This window comes from Piliocolobus tephrosceles, chromosome 1 (assembly GCF_002776525.5).
Source record: "Piliocolobus tephrosceles isolate RC106 chromosome 1, ASM277652v3, whole genome shotgun sequence".
NCBI lineage: Eukaryota > Metazoa > Chordata > Mammalia > Primates > Cercopithecidae > Piliocolobus > Piliocolobus tephrosceles.
The window spans coordinates 103,742,159-103,764,342 of NC_045434.1; the positions used below are offsets into that span (position 1 = coordinate 103,742,159).

Sequence of the window (22,184 nt, forward strand, 5' to 3'; positions counted from 1 at the left end):
CTAAAGATGTAACTAACATAGAATCCTGCAAATGCACTTCTTGGCATTTATTTCAAAGAAATAAAGACTTGTGATCATTAAAAAAAAAAAAAAAGAAAAGCTTTACACAAGCTGGTCACAAAAAGACAAAAAGACAAATACTGTATGATTCTACTTGTAGAAGGTATTTAAAGAAGGCAAAACCCTAGAGACAAAAAGTAGAATGGTGGTAGCCAGGGACTAGAGATGGGACAATGAGAAGTTATTGTTTAATGGGTACAGTTTCAGCTTTGCAAGATGAAAAGAGTTCTGGAAATGGATGATGGTGATGGTTGTATAGTAATGCTACTGAATTGTATACGTTAAAATGGTTAAGATGGTAAATTTTATGTTAATTGTATTTTGTCATAATGAAAAAAATGGAGGACAAAGGACTATACACAAATGTTTATAGCGGCTTAATCCATGACAGGCAAAAACTGAAAACAATCCAGATATCCTCCAACACGTAAATGGTTAAACAAAACTGTGGTATGTCCACACTATGGACTACTACTCAGCAATAAAAAGGAGTGAATTGTTTATACACACTCCTTGAATGGATCTCAAAGGCATTCTTATCTGAGTGAAATAAGCCAATTTCAAAAGGTTGTATACTATATAATTCCATTTATATGACATTCTCAAAAAAGAGGAATGGTGAATAGATTAGTGATAGCCAGGAGTTATGAATGAGGGATGGGTTAACTATAAAGAAATAACACAAGGGAGGTTTTTTTTTTATGATAGAATTGTTACATATATAATTATGATGGTAGTTACATGAATAGCACATGTGTTAAATCATAAACCTGTATGTCAAAAGAAAAATTCACAATCTAATATTATCTAGTATTAACAATAAAATGTTGAACACTAGAGAAAAAAATGGGTTATTAGCACTGAGAAGGTGTTGATAAAAGAAACGAGAGAGAAAAAGGAGAGGGAGGTGAAGCAGGCTAAACAGTCAGCAACAGAAAAGATCAATCATCAATGAGAAAGAATCCATGGGGCCTATAGACAGACTGGATGGATGTAGGAGGAATAGGGCAGGGAACTAAGGCTGGCACCTGAATGAATCCATGAGAAAATGACATGAGGGCTGATCTGTTCAGGCGACTCAGACAGACAAGGGCATCATCGTGCTGAATGAAGTCTTAAATAAGATATCTAAGGCAGAAACACCCAAGGGCCTTCCAATCCCAGCCCCACATTCTGCCAACAGAAAAACACTGTGCTACTACCCCTAGAGAACAGATCATAATCCTTCTATGTTAATCAAGTCTTTCCCAGCTGCCCTTGCAGCTAAGGGTAGCCATAAAACTCTATTTCAACCAAAGAGAAAAAAGGGAACTATCAGGAATTTTCCTTTACGTATTAACAAATGGACAGAGCCAGTTGAGAAAAGGGCCTTTAGCTGCTAAGTCTAAACCTACCCAACCTCCTATTCCTGTCTTCAAATGTATTTGTGAAGCCTAAAGCTAAGAGAGCCATCTTGCAATCAAGAGACAATAAGCCTGAGGTCAAATGGCCAACATGGTTCAGGACAGAAGAGAAAGAGGGAAAGTGCCTGCTATCATGAGTTACCACCACGGCCCTCAATGGTACCCAGATTTCAGATTCTACGGAGTAACTATCAGTGGGTACTCTGACATTCCCAGCTGAGAATTTCCCAACTCACCCACTCACGGTGCAAGCATGCACATAGATTCAGAAAAACAGAGGACCTGGAAAAGGGCCCCAAAGAAGAGCAACATCAAATGGGGAAGACTGGCTCTTTCAAGGGTAATTTTCTGTCCTGATGATAAATGGGGAGATTTCCCCAGGAAAACAAGCTTTCCATTTCTATCTCCGAGTACCATGTTATCCCCAAGTTATTGCTACATGGCATGTGGAAGCCCCCAACCATGTTTGCAATAGCTCATATGTTATCACTCGGAAGGCATCTTCACCTACCAGTGAACATCCACGAACAGGTATTACACACCACTTTCTAGAGCCCAGCCTGTGTGGGGCAAGACATACATGCCACAAAACATCCCATATCCCCTTGCAGAGTTTCACCACGCACGTGGGCATTTTAAAAGCCCTGAGAAGTTCTGCAATAGAGTTGCCTAACATAACACTTCTTGAACTTACTTAGTCATAGTCCTTCTTTTCTGCCTACTCTTTTTAGCGTGTGATGGAACCACAATAAGAAGGCTATCGTCATGCCTCACCTAAACTATTGTAATACGCTTCCAATAGTCTTCACACATTCACTCTCCAACCACAGCCCCACCTACTCACAAGCTATTCACCATCCATACTATAGACCCAATGTGCTTTCTGAAATTATTCAGACTATGACTCTCTTTCATTTAAAACACTTCATGGCTTCCCTTATCCTAAGGAATTCTATTATATTATGGCCTACTAAGGAATTCTGTATAATGTACCTTCTATCTATCTCTTAAGCTTCATCTCATACACACTCATCTACCTCTCTGTTCTACAGCCACACATCTTCTTTCGTTCTTTTTTTTTTTTTTTTTTGGAAATGGAGTCTCCCTCTGTCACCCAGGCTGGAGTGCAGTGGCACGATCTCAGCTCACTGCAACCCCCGCCTCCCAGGTTCAACAGATTCTCCTGCTTTAGCCTCCCAAGAAGCTGGGGCTACAGGCACATGCCGCCACGCCCAGCTAATTTTTTATATTTTAGGAGAGACGGGGTTTCACCATGTTGCCCAGGCTGGTCGCGAACTCCTGAGCTCAGGCAATCTGCCCACCTCAGGCTCCCAAAGTGCTGGGATTACAGGCATGAGCCACCGCGCCCAGCCACCTCTTTTCAGTTCTTTTACGCACCATTTTCTTTCCCATCAATAGCTCCATATGCATGAAGTTTCCTCGCTTAAAACACTCTTACAATTCCTTCTTTACCTTCAAGTCACTGATCAATCATAACTTCTTCAGGTATCTCCTATATTAGACAAATCTCCCTAATATACATTCTGATGGCACCATGTATCTTTCCTTCATAGTACTTAACCACATGTGATTCTTTGAGTAACGCCTGTCTCTCCTGATGACTATTAACTCCATTAAGTTCAGAGACCCTATCTGATTTTTGTTCCAATGTATCCCTCAATGCCTATCTAGCACAATACCTGGCATATAATAGGTGTTTAAAAATACTAAAATGCAAATACAGATTCTAAGACCCCCATCTGAAATGAATATGATACAGAAAGTCTACAGACCATCATGAGGCTACAAACAGTCAAAAGAGTTGTAAGGCTGAGTGTGGCGGCTCACACCTGTAATCCCAGTAATTTGGGAGGCCAAGGTGGGTGGATCACCTGAGGTCAGGAGTTCGAGACCAGCCTGGCCAACATGGTGAAACCCCGTCTCTACTAAAAATACAAAAATTAGCTGGGCATGCTGGTAGGCGCCTGTAATCCCAGCTACTCAGGAGGCTGGGCCAGAAGAATTGCTTGAACCTGGGAGGCAGAGGTGTCACTAAGCTGAGATCGCGCCATGGCACTCCAGCCTGAGCCAACAAAAGCGAAACTCCGTCTCAAAAAAAAAAAAAAAAAAGTTGTAAACAGCAGCTCTGACTACAGGGTAGGCAATGCAAATGAATATTAAATATCAAAATCCATATTAAAATTAATGACATGGGCTATGGTGAGACCCCTTAATAACACTGCCATGTAACAGTTTTCCATTTTCACTTACTATGCTGTTAACTTTGTGTTAGCATCAGTTGTTCCTCCACAGGTGAAAAGTACATTTGATAGTAACATGTATATGCAAATAATTTACAAATGACGTAATTTTTATAATTATTTTTAAAAGTAAAAAATTGAGACGGGTGCAGCACACCAACATGGCACAAGTATACATATGTAACAAACCTGCACGTTATGCACATGTACCCTAGAACTTAAAGTATAATAATAAAAAAAAGTAAAAAATTGAGCCCTGTAAATGTTTGCTCTAAAGGAAAGCTCCAGTCATCTTATCCCACTTGTTATTGTTAAGGCAGTTAAACTTTGCTCATCAGAACCTATACTGTTGCAATATTGTGAAGAGCCTTATTCAAACACATTTTGAAAATCTAAATAATCTACAGATTTATTTTTATTTGTCCCTCAAAAAGCAACATTTGCTTAAGAGTTTAGTGAGTAAAGTATTTCAGAAGAACCAATATCAACTAGAGGGCAAGAAAAGACTAACCAGACTGATCCTAAGAGAAACTCCAGAGTTCCAGAAAATCCAATCAGACCTCCTATTAACCAGGTTCCAAGAGGAATCATTTTGCAGTTAGAAAAAAAAGTATACTTAACCCAAAAGTCAGGAGACAAAGATTTTAGTTCCAGCTCTGCCCATGCCTCACCCTACAACCTGGAACAATCACTAAAAAAAAAAACAACAACAACAAAAACCTCTATGATTAGTACCTTCCTTCATCAACAGAGAGGGAAACACACACTATTATGACTATACCACTTTAAAAGCACTATACCCCTTTTTGCTAAGTACTTCCTTCTACTTACCTTGGAATCAAGTAAAAAGTAATGTTACATACACATGTAAGTCATTAATAATTTCAACCCTTCTCACCTCTCTGTTCCAAATTACAAGTGAATGCAGCAATCTTTACAACTGCCAATGCAGCAATCTTTACAACTGCCAAAGCAAATAATGTACTTTATTTCCTTTTTTCCTTGAGTTTTCACAATAATTATTTAGTAGCACTATGAACTTTCTTGCTAGTTTTCTTCTCTATATGACTCAAAATTTTATTTTCAATTTTGATCTCCATGCAAATGGTTCCTCAAATTTTGCTTTGGCAGCCAAATTTCTAGATTTTTAAATTACTCCAGCTGGGGGTTTTATTTTCACTTGGATGATCTTTCTCTTATATATATATTTTTAAGATTTTTTTTAACTTTGGTATTTTCAACAGATAATTATGTTAGACTTTCATTTGTAAAGATCATTCCTTTTCATCAGTGTCTTGTATCTTCCTGTGTAGCAAAGAATTTGGCTTTGCCCAAACAGAAGTCTCACCATTGACTTCAGTTTCTGAGAGGTAATGTGTCATAGTTGATAGAAGTGTGCTTGTTTACGATGGGTGCTGGCCATACCAGATCTTCAGGTAGGGTTGGCCACAACTAACAGTTTTAAAGCAGAAGCTGGCCATGCCATAAACACCAACAATATGGCTTAGGTTAAGGCTCTGGGTTACACAGTATCAGTCCATTGGGAGACTGAGTTCAACCATACAGGAAATTGAGTAATCAATCAATGATGCCTACACAATGAAGCCCCATAAAAACTCTATACACTGAAGCTTGAATGAGATTACCAGGTTGGCAATCATGTGCACTGTCACACACTGGTGCTGGAAGAACATGTCCTGACTCCATGGGAAGAGGATACTGGCAGATCAACATGTGGAACTTTCCTGGGCTTCACCCTAAGTGTTTCTTCCCTTGGCTGATTTTAATCTGGATTCCTGTAATTTGTAATGCCTTTGTGAGTCCTAGCAAATTATCAAGCCAGAGGATGGTCTGGGGAGCCCTCTGAATTTGTAAGTGGTGCCAGAAGTGGCAGTGGTCATGTGAAGAACTGTGCCCTCGGACTTTGCAGTCTGGCTGAGTACCTTCCAAGGTTTCCAATAAAATCTAGTTTTATATCTGCAAGTTCTCAGGAGATTTGAAATTATTCTTTTCAATTGTGTCTCAATGTGTAATATTTAATTAGCTTTTGGATATCCCATAAGTAATACAAGGTTTTTTTTGTTTCTGTTACCTTGTTTTGTTTTTTGTATTTTGTATTTTTGCCTTGAAGAGCAAGGGCAAATGACAACAAAACTAGTAATTGTGGCTTAGATATACAACACAATAGTTTCATCAATTACATATATTATCTTATTTAATTCTCATATCAACGTATGAGGTACTCTCTATCAAACACCACTATTCTCCACCTTATTATGAAAATATTAAGGCATAAAGAGAAAAATAATTTGCTCAGGGTCAAGGAGCTAGTAAAGAGTCTAGATATAAACAAATGCATTTTGGCTTCTGAAACACTATGCAAATACTGAGACAGATAAATTTTATTTAAGAGTTTTCTCACACTTACTGTGCAGATACTGAAAACTGTCTCCCCAAATCTCTTCTTTCTTCTTCCTTAATCCTAGAGCCCTCAAGTTTTGGCTAGACCCATGATCCTGCTAAATAAAAACTTTATCTCTCAGCCTCTCTTACTGAAACTGTCCTGCAGAATTCATATGTGTGAACAGAAATTAACTTCTATCTTGCTTAAGCCGCTGAGGCTCTTGAATCATGTCTGGAAGCATTCTGGATGATTCTAACTTACATAGGGATACATAAAATTACACTGGAGTTTTGGTTGGCAGAAATTTTCCTTTATATTCACTCTTTCCCTCTCTACTGGAGCTTTAACCTTCACTTACAAATATGAAGTCTCACCTATCCTTTAAAAATAAATAAAACTCCCCTCAAAACTGCCTCCACTTCAACCTTCACTGGTGTTCCCCTTCCTTCACTTTACTTTTTCAAACAGTACTACACTTGCTGTTTCCACTTCCTACACTTTACATGACTCTTCTATCCACCACCATTAAAAATTGATCCTTCCTCTGAAGCTCCCTCTTCCTCAAACCTGCTTTACCAACAGGCCTCTGATCATTGGCTTTATCATCTTCAATGTACCCTCAAAAGTACAGGGTTCCATCCTTTTAGTCACTTCTGCTCTTACACTCATTTGGTAGAAACAGAGGAAGAAAGTGAACAGAGAAAAAAAGAACTTCTTCAACCTAATAAAAGGTATTTCCAAAAACTACACCAAATCACATTCTTGATAATCAAACTACAGAAGTAATTCTATCTCAAAGTGAGGGAAACAAGTAAGGATGCTCACTATCACAGTTTCTATGTGATTGTACTAGAAGTCCTAGCCAGCAACACAAAAAAAGAAAATGAAAGCCCATACAAAATTAGCTGGGCGTGGTGGCAGGTGCCTGTAGTCCCAGCTACTCAAGAGGCTGAGGCAGGAGAATGGCGTGAACCCGGGAGGCAGAGCGCGCAGTGAGCCGAGACCACGCCACTGCACTCCAGCCTGGGCAACAGGGCAAGACTCCATCTCAAAAAAAAAAAAAAAGAAAAAGAAAACCACTGTCTTTTGTCATAGGCAATATGAGCTCTACATAGAAAACTCAAAAGAATCAACAAATAAATAAGAGAGCAGCAAGGGAAGGAAACTGTGAGAAGACAACAGGTACTCAGTAAACGTAATTTCCTTCCCTCCCTATCTATCGAGTCCCATCTCCAGACTCCACACATTCAAACTTCCATTGATATATTATTTCTTCTATGATAACACCACTGTTTACATCAGCTTTCATTCACATCCATTACTACTTTGCTAAGATTTCTAGACCATCTTCTTCTGATTTAGGACTAAGAATATGACAGCCCTTTAAAGACTTTGGCAGATAACTATTGTTAACAATCATAAGCGAATTTTACATTGACTCTTATCGCCAAATTCCAAGAATAACTCCCCATTGCTCCATTTAATGACTAAAAAAAATATATATATGCTGAATGAATCAACAATGTAATGCTACCTTTTAAAAGATAAGTAACAATGGCCAATACTAAAAGCTTTTTTATGACAAAGTTAGATATTAAATAGCTTTCTCAAACATCCTATATTTTAATATTCTAAAGAAATTTCAGATAATCCAGGAAGACACACACACAAAAAAAATAATTGAAGCAGTTATGTAAATAGTTACTTGTGCACAATATAGGCCAAGAATGATTCTGGGAAATGACTATAGGATAGTCAGCAACTGGTACAGAAAATAATGAAACAACAGCATTCTACACTGCGTTAGTGGCAAGTGCCTGAAGGAATTTAAGACCTTCCAAAAAGAAATGCCGTGCTTTCGAGGTAATAAAAAGAAGATCTCCTTAAACTTGAAAATAAGCAAGAGGTTAATTAAAATGGTGTTATTATAAGGGAGATGTTTACAAATCTGGTCTAAGATGATTTTCAACAACAAATAAACGTATTCTACTTGCACAGAATAATACTGTCATACAAATGATCAAAAGTTTCTGAAGGTTATCATCTTAAGAATCATATACTTTACAGTGTCCTGACTGTAGTTAAAAGCCAAACAGGACAAACTGTATCACATTTGGGATCACTACTCCTTAACAGTAATCCCATTCCTAAAACAACATGTTAATGAAGAAGCCCAACTGTTTCTCAATGTGAGTAATTCGTTGGCCACATGAAAGAGGCTAAAAAAGATTTAAGGCTAAGCACTGAGAAATCCACAGAACCTTAAGCTTTTATACCAAATCCAATTACTTTGGTCATGTGGCCCCTACAAAATACTAAGTGCTTTAGCACTCCCATTTTAATAATGCAGTCATGGACCATCAACACAAACTTACTGTCTCTATCTTTAGTTAGGTATAGGTCACCTATTTGGCTATTAAAAGATTTTGTTTCTGTAGAAAGCAGTTATAGATTACTCTAACTAGGGTTTTCAAAGGATTGCAGTTTGCGTTTATGGTAACTTCCGATTAAATCAAAGGTTATCTGTCATTCAAACAATTTCAACTTAACTCAATAATAAAATTTACCAAATGTGAAAGGCAAGGGATACAAAGAAAAATAAGACACATGATTTGCCCACAAGAGTTCACAATCTAATGAATACGTAAACAAAGTAAGTACAAAATGGTGAAAGAGAAAGTAAATACCACGGACAGCTACAGAAAAGGTAAGATATACATAGAAAAGAATAGTCACTTGTTAACCATACAAGTATATGACTTGAAAGCAGATTTACATAGGGAAATAGTGAAAGAAATATATGATCTTCAAATAAAAACTAAAAGAGTAAGAGTTTGCCATGCAGATCAAGTAATAAGGGCATTCTAGATGAAGAAAGCAGAGTATACAAAGACACAGAAGTAGTAACACAATATACTAGTTAGCAATTAACTTGGTATGGCCACTAATGTATAGTGTGCAGTGTAGAGGAGAGTGCAGTAAAGTAGAATAGACAGCATAGCAAGGAAGCTAGAGAAGACAAAAGCTCAATCATTAATTGAGCCAACAATGCAGCCTGGGGAAAAATGCAAGGCACTAAAGAACTTCAACTTGAAAATGGCATGACTGTACTTAAATCTTGGAAAGAATGCCTCCTCAGGATTGACTTGGGGCAAGGTGGGAGTACAAAGGAAGAGGATATAAGGCTGCAAGTAGGAAAAGGGGTCAGGAGGTCACAGCAGTCCTCCCAGGCAAAAAATGACAAGAGCCTAATAAAATGCATTTAAAGTAGATACGGAGAAGAAGGACCAATGTAAGAGAGCTTAGAAAGCTAGAAATTTAGGCAAGTGATTCAACATGAGAAGGAAAAGGAATTAACTAACAATAATAGATTTTTCACAATATTGACTGGATAGAAAGGGGTGAACCAAAAATAAAGAAAAGAAAGGGTGATTTGGGATAAAGGGAAGGAGTGAGAAAGAGATGAATTTGTATGATTTTAGACCTGTTAAGTTTAAAAAGTTAACAAAGCTCATAGGTTCAGATGTCAAAGCCTGAAAACACAGATTTGGAAATCATCGGCCTATATATGGGAGGCATAGCTCCCACCTAACTGTACACTTAACATGGGTAAATTTTACAGTGTGTAAAGTAACTCAACAAAGTTTAAGGGAGAACAACTATATTAAATCAGACAGTAGCTTTTAGAGCAGGTATAAAAAGGGTCACTTTATATTAATGAGATCAATATGTCCAGAGACTATAACAATGATAAACATTACACACCTAATAACAAAATTTCAAAATACTGAAGCAAAAACTGATAGAAATGAAAGAAGTAAACAAATTCACAATGTTGTAGGTAATTTCAACATCCTTCACTCAATAACTGATCAAAATAGAAGGAAAATCAATAAGGACATAAAAGACTTGAACGACACTACCAACCAACTTGACCTAATTGACATTTACAGAACACTCTACTCAACAATAACAAAATATACATTCTGTTTAAATGCAAATGGAACATGTACCAATACAGACCAATTTCTAGGCCATAAAACAAGTTTCAATGAAATTAAAAGTACTGAAACCATAGAAAGTATGCTTTTTGCTACAATGGGATTAGAGTAGAAATCAGGTAACATAAAGGTATCTGGATAGTCTCCAAATATTTAAAAACTCAATAAAACACTTCTCAATAATCACAGGTCCAAGAAGAAATCAAAAGTAAAACTAGATGACTGGTGATAACTGCAGATAACTGTGAATACACTAAATATACTAAATTCTGAATATACCATTGAATTGTATACTTTAAATGGGTGGGTGGTATGGTATGTGAATAATATCTCAATAAAGCCATTTTTTAAAAAGTGAAATTTGAAATTGCCTTGAACCGAAAGAAAATGGAAACATCAAACTGTAGATAAAGCTAAAGTACTTCTTAGACTGAAATTCATAGCACTAATAGTAAATATGAAGAAAAAAAGAAAAGTTAAAGAGAGAATTATAGCATTAACCAATCTACATTAGGGGGAAAAAAGATCTTATATCAAGAACCTCAGGTTCTAACTTAAGAAAATGGAAAAAAGAGAAAATTAAACCCAAAGTTAGAAGAAGAAAGAAAATAATAAAGATAAAAGCAAAACAAGAAATAAAATTCAAAACAGAAGAACAGAGAAAAACCAATACATCCAAAAGCTAGTTCTTTGAGATCAATAAAATGGATAAATTTCTAACAGTGATAAGAGAAGGGAAAAAAGAGAAACCACAAATTACCAATATCAGCAATGAGAGAACTGATATAATTACAATCCTACAAATACTCAAACGACAGTAAGAAACTATTATTAGCAACTTTATATCAAAAATTCAATAATTTACATTCCTTGTTAAAAAAAAAAATCTACTCAAGTTAACTCAAGAACAAGATTACCTTAACAGCCTGTATCTATTAAAGAAACTGAATGTATAGTTGAAACCTCTCCACAAAGAAAACTCCAGTTCAAACCATTTCACTGATGAATTCTACCAAGCATTTAGGTAGAAATCAACACCAGTTCTATGGAAACTCTTTCAGGACACTGAAAAAGGAAAACCAAACTCATTTGATGGGGCCAACATTACTCTGATACCAGAATCAGACAAATACAATAAATAAACAAACAAATTAATATCCCTCATAAACACAGAAAATTACTTTTAGGATTACAGAATAATTACCAAAGGGTATCTAACATTCAAACCTCAACCAATGTAACAACTTGCTACATTAAAAGACTGAAAAAGAATGACCTCATGATCATCAAGAGATGCAGAAATAGTATTGACCAAATTCAATATCCATTCCTGATGAAAATTCTCAGCGAACTAGGAATGCAAGGGTATTTCCTAATCTGATACAGGGCACCTATTAAAAACCTATAGCAGAATCATACTTAAAGGTGAAAGACTGAATGCTTCCCCATTAAGATCAAGAACAATGGAAGGATGCCCACTCTCACCACTTCTACTCAAAAATCTATTACAGGTTCTAGCAGTGCAATTAGACAAAAAAAAGAAAAAAGAAAAAAGGCATAAACTTTATAAGACCTTTAAATTACTTTGTTGTAGTTTTAAAATATATCATGAAAAAATACTAAAAATCACTACCCCAGTATACAGTTTCTAAACAAAATAAGGCCTGGCCTTCCTGTAATGCAGGGATCCCCAACTCCCAGGCCACAGAGATCAGTAGCAGCCCAGGGCCTGTTAGGAACTAGGCTGGCAAGCAGGAGGTGAGCTGTGCAAGCAAGCATTACCACCTGCGCTCCGCTCACTGTCAGCTCAGTGATGGCATTAGAATCCCATAGGAGCGCAAACCCTATTGTGAACTGCTCATGTGAGGGATCTAGGCTGCACACTCCTTGTGGTGATCTGAGGTGACACAGTTTCACCCTGAAGCCATCATCCCCCACTCCAGCCACTGTCCATGGAAAAATTATCTTCTATGAAACCAGTCCCTGGTCCCAAAAAGACCGGGGACCACTGCTGTAACAAATCAGAAACTGAAAAAGGTATAAAACCCAAAGAAAAAAGAAGAAACTATCATGCACACAGTAACTCGTTCTTTCTTTTAGCTTCAATATTTTATGAGATTTTGGGGGGGTGTTTCAGATGGTGATTTGGTGTTTTAAGTAGTCATTCTCAGTGACATTTTGAAGTATAAAGGATAATAGTTAAAGTGGATTTCTGATCACCGTAAAGATCCTTTACCAAAAATTTGTATATTTTCATCAAAAGTTACCATCAAAAAGAGGTCAGAAACAGCACTGACACACCAGGATGCTGGTTATCAGAAATCACCATCAGTACAAAGCAAAAAGTCATTATGGGTTATCTGTGAAGACATGAAAATAATTTATTGTAAACATTATTTTTAAAAAGATTTTGGTACACTATTCATTCTTTTCTTGTGGAGTAAAACATCACCCATTCAGTGTTTGTGTAGCCCTTGGCCCAAAGGGCTACGGGTATCCGATACAGTTTGAATATATGACCCCACTAAATCTCATGTTGAATTGTAATTCCCAGTGTTAGGGAGGTGGGGCTTGTTGGGAGGTGTTTGGGTCATGAGATGGATCCCTCATGGCTTGGTGTTGTCCTCAAAATAGTTCTCATGAGACCTGGTTTGTGACATCTCCCCACTCACTCTCTCGCTCCTGCTTCCACTGTGTTAGATGCCTACTCCCCTGGCCCATCACTTTCTGCCACAATTATGAGCTTCCTGGGGCCTCCCCCGAAGCAGATGTTGGCACCATACTTCCTGTACAGCCTGCAGAACTGTGAGCCAATTAAACCTCTTTTCTTATAAATTACCCAATCTCGGGTATTTCTTCATAGCAATGCAAGAACAGCCTGATACAGCATTCTTATCATGTCTCCCCTACCTAGATGTATCTAAAGCAGTAAGAACCCCAAAACAAAATTGTTATAGCCATCACTCCTTGTTATTACAGATAATTTCTCAAATCTCTGCCATCCCATTCTCAGGCTTTGAACCTTCCCTCTCTTCATGTGTCTCTAATTTGTCTTATCGGCTCACATCTTTCCTTTCTGTCTGGCTTCTCCAAACTGACAACTTGTTTCTGTGGTCAGCCTAGATTTATCTGGTTTTTTACTAAGATATTATCTCTCAGACTGCCTCCATTATAGACTAAATATTTGTGTCCCCCTAAAATTCATATGTTGAATCCCTAATTCCCAAAATGATAGTATTTGGAGATGACGCCCCCCCACCTTGGGAGATAATCAGGATTAGATTAAGTAGTGAGGGTGGGGCCCTATAAGGAAAGGAAGAGAAAGAGAGCTGTTGTCTCTTTCTTCACAAGCACACATGGAGAAAAGACCATGAGAGGACACACAGAGAAAGTGGCAGTCTACAGGCCTGGAAGAGGGCTTTCTCCAGGAACTGAATCAGCCAGCATCTTCATCACTTCTCAGCCTCCAGAACTGTGGGAAATAATGTCTGTTGCTTAAACCATCCAGTCCATGGTACCTTGTCAAGGCAGCTCAAGCAAACTAAGACAGCCATCAACCCTGAGTTCCAAGCACTGAAACCCAAAAACTAATGGTACACCTTTACCTCCATACTTTCGCATTTACTACTACCTTTTACATTGTTTTAAATGTATTTCATTTGTGTTACTGAACCTACTGATACGGAATGATCCACATCACTCATGTAAGATAGAAATGAGATAGCTTATGCAGTTTGTCCTCACAGATACCAAGAACCACATACTGTCAGCACTACCCAACTGAAATCAGATCACTATCAGTCCCAAATCAACTACTACTTTTATTAGAATCACAACTACTGGCTACAAAAGACTGCTGCTGAAAGGAACACACCATACTGTTTTCTACAGCAGCTACACCATTTTACATTCCCCTCAGCAACGCACAAGGCTTCCAATTTTTCCATATCCACTCCAACACCTGTTACTTTGTGTTTTTTTTTTTTACAACAGCCATCCTAACAGATGTGAAGGGGTATCTTATTGTGGTTTTGCTTTATATTTCCCTAATGATTAGTGGTGTTGAGCATCTTTTCATGTGTTTATTGGCCATTTGTACATCTTCTTTGGAAAAATGTATTTTCAAGTCCTTTGCCCATTTTTAAATCAGGTTTTTTGTTGTTGTTGAGTTGTAGGAGTTCTTTATATATTCTAGATATTAATACCTTATCAGACATATGATTTGCAAATATCTTCTCCCATGCTACAGGGCACCTTTTCACAGTTGTTTGTTTGTTTTCTTTTTAGAGATAGGGTCTCACTCTATAACTCAGGTGGGAGTACAGTGGCACAATCATAGCTCCCTACAGCCTCCTGCTTCAACGATCCTCCCACTTCAGCCTCCCGAGTACCTGGAAATATAGGTGTGTGCCATCACATCTGACTAATTTTTTTATTTTTTTCTAGAGACAGGGTCTTGCTATGTGGCCTAAGCTGGTCTCCAACTTCTGGCCTCAAGCAATCCTCCTACCTTGGCCCTCCAAAGTGCTGAGATAATAGGGATGAGCCACTGAGCCCAGACAAAGCCAGACTTTAAAAATAAAATTTTTGGAGCTTGAAAGGAATCAAGTCCCTTGAACTAAGGAAAGAAAACAGCAAAGCAATGAAATGAGAAATAATCACCAGCCAGAGGGTGCAGACAGTAAAGCAAAGGAAGCTAGTAGTAACTTTTAGTCCTTCATCAAAATGATCCATATAACCTGGTGTTTCTTAAATGTACTGGCATTATGAGGGGGATAATTCAATTATTTATTGTGCAGAAACACCAAGGCACCATGGGATGTTTAGCATACCCGGCCCACATTCATTAAATGCAATAGTGCCCTCATCCCCATCATTCTAACAACCAAAAAATGTCCCCATGTTTCCAAGCTCCCTCTCAGGTGAACAGTACCAACCCCCACTTTAAACCCCTGAACGGAAAGTGCCGAAAGGATGGAGTCTAGAAAGTCTATTTATATCTACATTTCTAAATAGCACAGCACAAATAAAAACTTCATCCCCTTATTTTATTACAAGTCACTGTAATAAAATGTAGGATTCCTTTCAGTTTCCTTTATGTTTCTTAAGCTGCCGAAACATTCAGGAATTAATTAGTATAATGGTAGCAGAATCCCTCCTCTTCCTACAGAAGCCAGAAAAAATTAAGATACTTAATCTCCCTAACATCTAGCAGCAAGGGTATTGTCTATCACCTATGTGTAAGCAATGAGATGCTACAGCTGGTACTACATATCTGTAAAGAAACAAGGACTCAATCTAAGAAATCACTCCGGAAGCAGAGACATCCAGTATCCAGTATGGAGGTAGCAATGCCATAACCAATGCTCATTAATCAGCAGCACTGACAGTGGTTCTATGTATCTGGCTTCACCTAATGCCTATTTACAAAGCCTAGTTCTTCAGACTTTTATGTCAATTCTGAAGCAACCTAATATCCTTCCAATAAATACCTTTTCTGCATGTTACAATTGATGTCTACTCTCTGTATCCAGGATTCCTCTCCTGTAATTATTTGTAATACAAATGGAAAAGTATTCTGGGAATAAAACTTAAGTACATGCCTTTAACGCATCACCCTGCCCCCTCAATTCTTGCTAAGGCAAGTCAAACAATACAGAATAGAAAACTCTGATCCATCACAATGTCCCTGAAAAACAGAGAAGGATCCTACCTACATGATTAAAACTCCAAGTTACTCTGAATATGTTATAGATAAGAATAGGGTGGAATGCAGGAAGGCAGTCAATCAGCTCATAATTACTATTACACATTCAGATAGAAGGCACTGTCAGGAATCTAGGAAGAGACCTAGAACCTAGCAAGGAACTCACCTATATAAGTTCTTCTCCTGGCAAGTCTATCACATGACTGAGTTAAGAACTGGTATATCCTCCAGCACAGATTACGAAAGCTTGTCTCTGTTACTACGGGAAAGATGCCCTCCTGCTCATCCACCTGGGGCAAAACCTCAGACTACACAAGTCACAAAATTCTGCAAGGCCCTACTGAGAAAAGGCCCATTCCAACAGGCATCCATTTTGTCTGAGGTGAGCTTCTGGCTATTCAATTCCAATTCTACAAGGAAGAGGTCCCTCATAGACTGTTCCACTGACTGCTTATCAAGACCTAATCAAAGTTCATACACTAAAATTCAGACAGCCAGAGAGCATCAGTAAGTAAACCAAAATTTTCAACCCCAAATCCACTCTTCTATATAATTCCAAATTCAGTCATCTAAGCTCATGATGCTAGGGCTTAGACTCTGCAAATTACATCTTTCTTTTGTCAGATGGTTTCCTACTAGGTTCCACCAACAGGAAGTACTAAAGCGAAACCTGAAGGCACAAGGATGGTATCTTGATAATTTGATTCTAAAATACTTATGGAAGTCAATTTAAGAACACATAAAAACTATAAACATATACATTAAACAACAGAACTCCCAAAATATAGGAAGAAATCATTGTCAGAAATGAAGGGAGAAACAGACAAAGTCACAATAATAGAAACTTCAATACCCTCATTTTCAATAATGGCTAAAACATCTAGAAAGATCAATAAGGAAAGAGAAGACTAATTGACATACGCAGAGCACCTACCCAGTAATAGCAGAACAGACATTCTTCTCAAGTGCACATGAAACATTCTCCAGGACAGACCACATTTTGAGCCACAAAATAAGTCTCAATAAATTTAAAGAGATCAAATCATACAAAGTATCTTCTCTGACCCCAATGAAGTTAGATATTAATAATAAAAGGAAAATGAAAAATCTTAAATATATGGATATTAAACAACACACTCTTAAACAACCAATATGTTAAAGAAATCACATGGGAAATTAGAAAATAAAGACAAATGAAGACAAAAACACATACCAAAACTTATGGGATGCAGCAAAAGCAATCCTCAGAGGAAAATTAATAGTAGTAAATACCTACGTTTAAAAGATCTAAAATCAATAATCTTTACAACTTAAAGAATTAGAAAAAGAGGTGCAAACTAAGCCCATAACCTGCAGAACAGACAAAAACATGAAAAATTAGAGTGGTGATAAAACACAGAATAGAAAAACAAGAGAGAGAATCTAAGGAAACCAAAAGGTGGTTCTTTGACAAGATCAGCAAAATTGACAAACCTCTGGTTAGATGACAAAGAAAAAAACAGATAAGATGCAAATAACTAAAATCACAAATAAAAGTGGTGACACTGCGGCTGACCTTACAGAAATATAAAAGATTAAAAGAGAATTTTTTGGCCCGGTTTATTTGGTGTGTGCACCTGTAGTCCCAGCTACTCAAGAGGCTGAGGCAGGAAGACAGCCTAAGGCCAGGAGTTCACAGCTGCAGTACACAGTGCACCATGATCACACCTGTGAATAACCACTGCACCCCAGCCTGGGCAACACAGACCCCCAACGCTAAAAAAAAAAAAAAGAAAAACATTTTTTAAAGAGTATTATAAACAATTATTCATCCAAAAATTAGATAATCTACATGAAGTGTACAAATTCCTGAAAACAGACTATAAAAACTGACTCAAGAAGACAATCTGAATAGATTTGTGACAGGTAAGGAGACTGAATCAGGAATCCAAAACCACCCAAAAAAGAAAAGCCCAGAACCAAATAGCTTCACTGGTGAATTCTGCCAAACCTTTAAAGAAGGATTAACAGCAATCCTTCTCAAGCTTTTCTAAAAAAACAGAAGAGGAAGGATTTCTAATTCATTCTATGAGGCCAGTAATTACCTTGATACCAAAGCTAGCCAAAGACATCGCAAGAAAACTACAGACTAATATCCCTTATAAATAGTGATGCAAAAATCCTCAAAATACTAGCAAACTGAATCCAACAGCATATTAAAAGAATTACAGGCACAGGCAAGTACTCTTTACCCCAGAAATTCAGGGATGGTTCACTATAAGAAAATCAAACAGTGAATGTACTGTATCACATTAATAGAGTGAAGGGACCTATGATCAAACTAAAAATAGAAGAGAATTTCCTAAACATGATAAAGGGCATTTATGAAAAACTCACAGCTAATATCACACTCAATGGCAAAAGACAGAAAGCTCTGCCCCTAAGATAAGGAGTTAAGACAAAGATGCCCACTTTCACCACTACTATTTGAAACTGTACTGGAAGTTCTAGCAAGAGCAATTAGGCAAGAAAAAGAAATAAAAGACATCCAAATTGGAAAGGAAGAAGTAAATTTAATTCATTTCACAGATGGCCATGATCCTCTATCTAGTAAATCCCAATGAATTCATAAAATGACTACTAGAGCTAATAAGTGAATTTAGCAAATTGCAGTGCATAACATCAACACTAAAAATTAGTTGTGCTTCTACACACCAGAAATTTAAAAACCCAAAAAAAAAAATTGTGCATTTTTGATACCATACAAAAGAACAAAATACCTAGGAATAAATTTAATGAAGAAGGTAAAACACTTGTATGCTGATATAAACATTGCTGAAAATTAAAGAAGACCTCAAAAATGGAAAGATATCCTGTGGTCATGGTTGGAGGACTTACTCTTATTAAAATGATAATAGTACCAAAACAATCTACAGATTCAATGTAATCTCTATCAAAATTCCAACAGTCATTTTTGCAGAAATTGAAAAGCCAATATTCAGACTCATAAGGAACCATCAGTGGCCTCCAAATAGCCAAAGCGATTTTGAAAAAGATTAACAAAGCTGGAACACTTCTCAATTTCAAAACCTACTACAAAGCTACATTAAGCAAGACTGTGTTATTGGCATAAGGACACACATAGATAAATGGAATAAAACTTAATGTCCAGAAACACACCCATACATCTATAGCCAATTGATTTTCAGTAAGGGTGCCAATATTATTCAATAGGGGAAAATCTGTCTCTTCAACAAATGGTGCTGGGACAAACAGATATCCACTAACAAAATAGTTAATTTGGACCTCTATCTCATTCCATACACAAAAATTAACTAAACATGAATCAACAACCTAAATAAGAGTTAAAACCATAAACTTTTTAAAAATTTTAAGAAAAAACCTGGGGTAAATCTTCATGACTCTGGATTTGGCAATTGATTCTTGGATATGACACCCACAGCACAAGTAACAAAAGAAAACAGATAAATTGGACTTCACCAAAATTAAAAACTTCTGTGCAAAGGACATAACCACCAATTTAAAAGATGGACAAAGCCTGGATAGATATTCCTTCAAAAATGCAAATGGTCTGCAAGCACCTGAAAATGTGTTCAACATTATTATTCATTCCTATTCGTCATTATTCATTCATTCATCATTAGATATCACTTCACACACAATAGGATGGATATAATTTTTTAATGAATAAATATTAGAGAGAATATAAAGAAATTAGAACCTCTATATTGCTGGTGGAAACACAAAACATTTCAGCTGCTACAGAAATGTCTGGTGGTTCCTCAAAAAGCTACGCATAAATTATCATACAACCCAGTAATTCCATTCCTAGGTATATAACCAAGATAACTGAAAACAGGTACTCAAAACAAATACAGGCACGCACATGTTCACAGCAACACTATTCACAATAGCCAAAAGGTAGAAACAACCCAAATGCCCAACAGCAGATGAATGTATAAACAAATCACATATACACAAACAATGGCATATTACTCAGCCATAAAAAAGAAATGAAGTGCTAATACCTGTTACCTGTTACAGTGTGATCAACCTCAAAAACATTATGCTAGGTGAAAGAACCCAGACAAAAAAGGTCTTAGATTGCATGATCCTATTTATGTGAAATATGAGAGCATGTAAATCTATAGAAAAAGCAGACTGATGGTTGTCAGAGGCTGGGGGGAAGCAGGGAAAAGGGAGTGGAGAGTAACCACTTAATGGGTACAGAGTTTCCTTTTGGAGTAATGAAAACCTTTTTTGAACTAGATAGAGGTGGTGGTTACACAAACATGTGAATATTGTAAATGCTACTAGGTGCTCACTTTAAAATGATTAATTCTATGTTAAACGAACTTTACCTGAATTAAAAAAAAAATGCTTATGAAAGAGCTTAGAATTAAGGGCAAAAAATTTTGAAGAACAAGGTGGAAAAGCCCACACTATCTAATGTCAAGATGTATCTAAAGGCTATACTTAACAAAATGGCACGTTATTCCAACAGAAATATACAAAAGAGCCAAGTGAAATCAAAAACAAATCTATGAATATATGAAAAAATTTATATTGCAGAAATGACATTACAAATCCATGAGAAAAAAAAAACAGACTCTTCAATAAGTCACACAGGGACAACTAGATACCCATATGGAAAAATATAAACTCAGTCCCCACCTCATCATACACAAAAATCAACAAGTAGATTAAATCCCTAGGTGTGAAAAACAAAACTTTACAACTACCAGAAGTGAAAATACAGGAAACTGTTACTTCAGAGTAGAGACCACAGACGAAAATATTAACAATTTTAAATATATTAAAATTTCAAACTTGTGTAAAAATAAAAACATCATAAACAAAATATAAAAATAAGGTACTCACAGGAGGAAACATGTAATGCATATTAACTAACACAGAATTCATCCAGAATGTGCAAATAACTTCTACAAATAAATAAGGAAAAGGCAATGAACCAAAAGAAAACTGGCAAAAAATTGAACACGCAACTCAAAGATTAAGAAACTCAAACAGCCAATAAATATGTTAAAAATACGTATTTCACCTCATTAGTAATCAGGGAAGTACAAACAAATTGACATCAGGCTGGAAAAGTTTTAAAGTCTAACAATATCATGGCTTGTTAAGACGCAGGTGGAAGTATAAACTGGTATAATAACCACTTCAGGGGCTGTAAACAAAAAAATTTAGAGTCAATCATACACACACCCTACAACCCAGTAATTATAGTTCTAAATTTTTACCTTGGAGAAAAACACATGTGCCCAAGAACATATGTACAGAATGTTTTTGCAACAACCACCACCACAACAAAAAACTAAAAATCTATCAACAGGGGAATATACAAATAACTTGAGGTTTAATCATTGAATAGGTGGATAATTACATAATTGAACCAGAGCCCAAACATCAAATTGTAAAGATAACACGAAGGGGAAAACAACTTGCAGAACGATACATGTTTAAAAACATGAAAAACTGTATATAATTTTATCAACAAATACACATTATGGAAATATAAAACCATGTACTGAGAATGACAATGTCCAACTCGGTTTAGGAATTTACCTCAAGAAGGATAATCTTCAGCTAAAATAAGAAAACGTTAAGATTTGACAAAGCTAACTATTTAGTTACACTGACATTCAGTAATATTATCCATTAAGACTTTTTATGTACGCTTATAACTTTTTTAATTTTTTCTTTTTTTTTTTTTTTTTTTAGACAGGAGTCCCCTCTGTCGCCCAGGTCCTGAAGTGCAGCGGCGTGATCTCCGCTCACTGCAAGCTCCGCCTCCCGGGTTCACGCCATTCTCCTGCCTCAGCCTCCCAAGTAGCTGGGACTACAGGCGACTGCCACCAAGCCTGGCTAATTTTTTTTGTATTTTTAGTAGAGACGGGGTTTCACAATGTTAGCCAGGATGGTCTTGATCTCCTGACCTCGTGATCCGCCCACCTTGGCCTCCCAAAGTGCTGGGATTACAGGCGTAAGCCAATAACCTTTAAATTAAAACAGTGTAGTGCTTTTGGGAGTAACCAGAGAGATTCACAGCATCAAAAACAAAATGAACAAAAACAAAAAAACCCTTTGTAAATATTGGGATAGGATATATCATTTATTTAACTAATCCCCTGCTGACAGACATCTAGGTCATTTACAATACGTCATGTTATAGCTTCAGGGGACATTCTTGAACATTTCTTTGTGCACTGATGTGAGAATTTCCCAAGGATAAATCCCTAGAAGAATTGCTGAATCAAAGAATATGCACTATAAATTAGTTGACATAAATAAATTGCTCTTTATGAAAATTATATTAATTTACATTTA

At 36.8% G+C, this 22,184-nt stretch overlaps 1 protein-coding gene across 6 annotated transcripts in view; it reads right to left on the reverse strand.

The window, feature by feature from the left end:
- MAN1A2 (mannosidase alpha class 1A member 2) overlaps window positions 1–22,184 on the reverse strand; it is a 175,821-nt gene that overhangs the window by 141,551 nt on the left and 12,086 nt on the right. The window contains exon 1 of one of the 6 annotated variants that reach the window (XM_023222830.1): window positions 20,899–21,012. The exons of the other annotated variants lie outside the window; for them this stretch is intronic. Coding sequence (XP_023078598.1) covers window positions 20,899–20,903 — 5 coding nt within the window. The 5' untranslated portion in view covers window positions 20,904–21,012. Of the gene's footprint in view, window positions 1–20,898; window positions 21,013–22,184 lie in introns of those variants that run through there. 6 annotated transcript variants of the gene reach the window in all.